The sequence below is a fragment of the Poecilia formosa genome, unplaced genomic scaffold (genome assembly GCF_000485575.1).
Source record: "Poecilia formosa unplaced genomic scaffold, Poecilia_formosa-5.1.2 Scaffold183, whole genome shotgun sequence".
NCBI lineage: Eukaryota > Metazoa > Chordata > Actinopteri > Cyprinodontiformes > Poeciliidae > Poecilia > Poecilia formosa.
Genome location: NW_006800122.1, coordinates 36225 through 42353, shown reverse-complemented (window position 1 = coordinate 42353; position 6129 = coordinate 36225). Strand labels below are relative to the sequence as shown.

The 6129-nt window shown below is 39.5% G+C and overlaps 1 protein-coding gene across 1 annotated transcript; it reads right to left on the bottom strand.

Moving 5' to 3' along the window:
- Window positions 1-1074: 1074 nt before the first annotated feature.
- LOC103147445 (protocadherin gamma-A6-like) lies at window positions 1075-5039 on the bottom strand. The gene has a single exon (XM_007565791.2). The coding sequence runs from the start codon at window positions 4626-4628 to the stop codon at window positions 2157-2159; it is 2472 nt and encodes an 823-aa protein (XP_007565853.1). The 5' UTR covers window positions 4629-5039; the 3' UTR covers window positions 1075-2156.
- Window positions 5040-6129: the final 1090 nt, after the last annotated feature.

Below are 6129 nucleotides of genomic sequence, written 5' to 3'. Positions count from 1 at the left end.
CTTAAGACTCACAAGCTCTACTCATCTCCTCTCGACCACTGCCCAAAATCTCTCTGACTCTGGTCGCTATGGTAACGTTTACATATCCCTTCAAAATAAGATACAGATGCGCTACAAAAACGAGCATTTTACTTTCGTGAAAATTTTAACTCGCGATAATGACTAACGGGAGCCCTGAGCTTGTTTCTCTGCAAAAAGACGGTCCCATCTGGGAGTGATGGGAGACAATAACACCCGAAGTGTTGCTTATATTCACAGCGTGCTCGGTCTCTAAGGGCGAAGCAGTTTGAAGCTTCATTGCCTCATTAGCAGCCGGTCGCCGCATGTTACACAGAGCGGCGTAATGTTTGACTCACCTACCGGTCCGGGATAAATCCATCCTCCTGTCTCTTCTCTGGGTCTTTTCCCCTTTGCAAAGAAACTTTCTAAAGACATCTGATCCATTTCTTACTAGTTTTGCTGCTTGTGGGCTCAGTGTTGGTGCGCAAGTAACTGAGAGAATCCGGTTAAAGGATTTTCAAAATAAAAGATCCTCCAGACTCAAATAATACATAAAACGGAAATATTTAATTATTTCTTGAGCGGCCCGGTACCAATTGGTCCACGTAGCGGTACCGGTGCACGGACCGGGGGTTGGGGACCACTGACCTATAGTGTCTACCAAGTCACAAATGTAAATACGTGGAACAGCTCCTACACAGTAAATGTTTTAAAAGCACAGCAGAATAGTTACTATTGGACATTAAGTCAACTACATCATACTTAAACATAAATCATGCCCTCTGTATAAAGCAAAATTAAACAAACAAACAAAAGAAAGGTTGCAAAATTAATCAACACTACCCCTGAGTATAATTGAAATTTATAGAAGTTGATGCTCTGAAAATAACTTATATAAATAATCTCAATAATTTATTTATTTTTTATATAGTTTGACAAAGAAAACTTGATGTACAACAATTAAACATTTAACTGCCTGCTGAAAGCAGCAAATAAAAATATCTATTATTTGGAATATATCAAAGGAAAGGACTGTCAAGCTTTAAATTACTTTCAGTGATTAAACCCACGTTGTTTTAAAATCGTGTACAAAATCGGCGAACATGCTCATGCAAATTTATCAAAGAAAAAAAGTACAAAACAAACAAAAAAGCGTTTTACACGTAGTCACAAGTGAAATTCAGAGGACAATATATCCCAATGCAATCTGTGATGCAGTATCGACAGGCTCACATTGTTTATTCACTTATTTATTTGTTTGGCTGCTTATTCATTTAAATAAATTTTATGAATGGCATGCTCCAAAATTGCCTGAAGAATACTATACAGGTAAACTGATTCACATCACAACCCGTAAAAACATTGTACTGTTACATAATTTTGGATGGGGATGCATAAACTGTAAAAAAAAAAAAAAAATACAACTTTTTTTTCATTATAGTGACAGACAACTCCAACACTAACATAAGTTATGAGACTTCAGTTACCATTGCTGAAAGTGGCTATGAGCTACTTGTTGCTGGTGGCAACACATGTTGTGGAAAACAAAATACTGATTGCCAACCATATTGAAATTTAAATAGATATCCAAAAAAAAAAAAACCAATATGCAGCCCTGTATTGATATGCACTATTCTGATAACCAATCAGTAACAGTAACAAAGCTTTTCACATTATTGGCAAGCTCTTGTTTTTATTGGCTTATGTTCCGATTGTTTTCCTTTTTTTGGCAAGTTATGACATGATCAGATGTTATTACATCATTGGTTGCTAATGTGGACCTTTAATCAAAAATCATTAAGAATGTAAACTACTCATATTATTGAGTGGCAACACTTCCCAAAAACACCTGCACCTTTTAAATAGTTTTAATAGTTTTTGGACCAAACAAGCATAAAAAAAAAAAATAAAAAAAAATCTCAGATTGCAAATTACACATTGTATTAACTACAATAACTTAGGACAATGAGCAAACAAGTAAAGCTTAATTGGAAGTGTTAAAAAATAAAATAAAAGCAAAGTGGGGAGCCGCGTGGTTGTATTTTGAATTGGGCCCTATAAAGATTAAATCTGCATCTAGTAAAAAAAAAAACCGAATACATTTGTCAGAAGATGAGGATACATTTACCCCAAACGGCTTAATGATCTACTGATTTTCATTTTATAACATAACAAGGATGCGTTGGCCCTGCTCTGACCTTCAAACTGGGCCTCTCTGCGCTCAGGCGCCTCAGTGTGTTCTTTTGATATGCTGCGCTTCTTTTCTTAAGCGTGTCAGTGTCTGTATTTGATCCGAAACGAAAATCGCCTCTCCACGAGCCCGTGGTCATAAAAGGGTCGTATCTGTCGTCTCTCAGCAAGGTTCCACATCGGCTAAAATCAGTAAGTGTAGAGGTGCAGTATGTCGTGGGGAAAACGGGGAGACTGCTTGTATTTGAACGATATACATAGCTGCGCCGACAGAGATTAAAATAAAACACGCCACTGATCAACAAGATTAAAAGAAATGAAACGGTCGATAAAGCGATTATTAAATACAGCGTTAAGTTATCGTTATCATTGCCCTTTGTCTCTTCAACAAACTCATAAAGTTCGCTTAAGACAGGAAGTCCGTCGCTGAGCCTTATGCTGACTGTTGCAGTGGCGGAAAGTGATTCGCGCCCGTTATCAGTTACCAAAACCACAATGGTGTGTTTGGTTTCGTCTTCGTCCGTAAAGGTCCGCAGAGTTCTGATTTCACCTGTGTGCAGATCTGCCATAAACAAATTGGACCGCGTTGCTTTGATTATTCTGTAAGAGAGCCACGCGTTGTGGCCGCTATCCGGGTCAACAGCCACCACCTTAGTAATCAGGTAGCCTTTAGGCGCTTCAATTGGAACCACATCTTCAGCGATGAACCCCGAGGTTTGGACGGGGTACAGGATAACAGGTGCGTTGTCATTTTGGTCTTGAATATAAACGTTTACAGTGCATGTGGTGGAAAACGCAGGGTCACCTCCATCTCGAGCTGCCACCTTCATTTGGAAGTGGGCAGACTGTTCATAATCAAATAAACGTGATGTGAAGAGCTCCCCCGTGTCTGGGTTAATGGTGAGAAAAGACGAAACTTCCGAATTTGTCTCTCTCGATATGTGGTAAAATATTTTAGCATTCGTCCCATCATCGCTGTCCTGCGCTTCAAGTTTCATCACGAGTGTGCCCATCGGCTGGTTTTCTAAAATGTTGACATTGTATTGGGAGTGCGTAAATGTCGGTGGGTTATCGTTGACATCATTTACCAATATAGTTATAACTTTTACGCTTGAGAGAGAGGGAGAACCAGAATCGGTGGCGGTGACTGTGATGTTGTACTCTGACTGGAGTTCTCTGTCCAGCACTCCGTCGGTCACTAGCATGTAATAGTTTTTGACCTCAGAAAATATTTTAAATGGAACATTGTCTGGAATTGAACAAGTGACGCGCCCACTGCTGCCAGTGTCTAGGTCATAAATATTAATCAGAGCAACCATAGTTCCTACTTTTGCGTCCTCGGCTACGTTAGCAGACGCTGACTTTATTTCTATCACTGGCTCATTATCATTCAAGTCAATTACATCAATTACAAGTTTACAGTGCGAGGCCTGACCGCCGCCATCTTTGGCTTGGATTCCAAGCTCGTGCGAGCTCGCTTCCTCATAGTCAATAACACCTGCCACCCGAACTTCTCCGGTCAAAGGGCTGACTTCAATATGCCCTCCCATCTTGTCGGACAGGTGACTGAGGGAGTAAGTTATTTCTCCATAGATGCCCTCATCTAAGTCCGTGGCATTCAAAGTTGTTATCAGAGTCCCTATGACGGAGTTCTCTGGCACAGATGCTTTGTAAACGTTTTGGCTAAACACCGGGACATTGTCATTGGCGTCCAAAACATTAATATGGATGAAGGCAGTTCCTGATCTGACTGGTTTCCCACCGTCAATTCCATTGATCTCCAGTACATGTTCGGCTTTGGCTTCCCGATCCAACTGCCTTTTAAGGACTAATTCCGGATAAGTGTTACCATTTATCTGGGTGCTCATTTCTAGAGCAAAGTGATCGTTGTGGCTCAGCTTGTATTCACGGATCGAGTTCGTGCCTAAATCGGGGTCATGCGCGCTCTCCAAAGGAAAGCGCCTCCCCAGAACTGTGGATTCGACTAAGTCTAGTTTTACGTTCCCTGTGGCAAACACTGGACTGTTGTCATTTATGTCTGCGACGTCCAAGACTAAGCTGAACGCTTGAAGCGGGTCTTCCAGTAAAAGCTGAAACTGTAGAATGCAGATGCTGGCTTGTGCACACAACTCCTCTCGATCTATTCGTTGGCTGACCAAAAGATTTCCGGAGGCGGTGTCCAGTTCACAGAGCTGGCTGGTTCCTTTAGCAACAACGCGAGCTCGACGTGCTTGAAGCTCCGACGCCTGCAGCCCGAGATCCAACGCAACGTTTCCGATTACCGAACCCCTCTTCATCTCCTCTGGAAGAACATAACGGACTTCTCCATATGAAACACCGAAAACGAGAGCGCAGACGAAAAAAGAAATCCGCCATTTAAAGCTGATGTGAAGATCCATCATACACCATGCCTTAGCAAAAGGATGCGCAGTCGACATTTTATTAAAATCCTCTAAAATGTCATAGAGCTGCAAACGCTGCTGTAATCCAGCAGCTCTGGATTTCTCTTGCCGACTTAATCATGCTCTATTAGGGATGCTGTCGGCTTGTGTTCCGCCCTCTCTGTTCCCGTTTCAACTACTTCTTTCTCTCTATCTCTCTCTCTCTGACTCATTCAGTCCCACTGGCACACAGCCGCGCTCTCCTCTTCTCCATCATGCACACAGGCACAAATGCGCATCCATGCACAACACACCTCAACCCATTGCTCTAGTTCCACTGACACAGATTGGAGGAGACACAAACAGCCATGACTCAAGCATTATAGAAGAGCGCCATCAAGAGAGGGAAACGATTGTTGCATGTGTTTCTTTTGTTTTTTCTTTCTATTTTTCAATACGACAGGGTTCCAGGTTTTCCAAGTAATATTAAATATTAAGTTGATGGAAAAAATGAAACCAGCATGTACCAGAATGGACAAAAAATAAATAAATAAAACATTACTTTAGACCCCTGGAAGGATAATGTAGTATGTGACCCTATCACACCTTGGTATAACATATTTCACAAGACTTATGTTTGTAACATCACTAGTGTTGGGTCAAATTAAATATCTCAAATACCGATGAAGAGAACTCACCACAAGTTCATATTACTACAATTTCACTGAACTTCAAACATCACTCTTCTTCAAAGTGCTACTATCCATTTTATTTCTGCTTGTTAAGCATGATGCAACACTATGCATAAAATCTATAAACTAACTCAAAAACCTTCTTCCAGTGAGTCAGTTATTTTGCATGAACCATGTAAGAATTTCCTAAGAATCTGCATCGCCTTTCAATTGTATAGGCAAATAACTTAATGAATATTAAATGATTCTCCACAGAGTAAAACACACAACAAAACTGTGAAACAGTAAAGTGAAACTGCTGGTGCTGTTCACCACCTCCTGTACATATTGTAAAATAAAAGATAATCAAAATAAAAAGGTTAATTTTTCCAAAACATTAACAAGACAATCATTGTATTTTGAAGATTGTGTAAATTTAGAAAGTGCAGTGCCTTGTAAGTAATCAACTTTTTCAGCTTATATTTAGAAATAAATTATATATTTTTAAATGGAGAACATTTAGTTTCTTGAATTAAAATATTTTCTGGAAAAAAAAAAAGATTTGCTTGTCATATGGAAAAGGGTATTTCCTGAAAAGCAAATATGAAAATGACTGTAAAAATTTAATCTTTTTGAACATTTCTTGCATATTGTCAGTTGGTAAACAAATTGACATAGAAAGAATTAAAATCATATTAAGTCTGGTTCTCTTACTTTATCAAAAGCTATGGAACTTAGTCCTAATTCTTTTATCAAAAGGATGAGGGAAAATAAATATTTCTTAAATCAAAAGGATATATTCACAAACACATAATGCATTGTAGAGAAGCTATAACAGTTCAGTATTTGCTAGACATATTTCAAGATATACTAGGATAACAATTCTA

Excerpts from the sequence above, each read along its gene's own strand:
- LOC103147445 (XM_007565791.2), bottom strand. The coding sequence starts at position 4,628 with ATGTCGACTGCGCATCCTTTTGCTAAGGCATGGTGTATGATGGATCTT.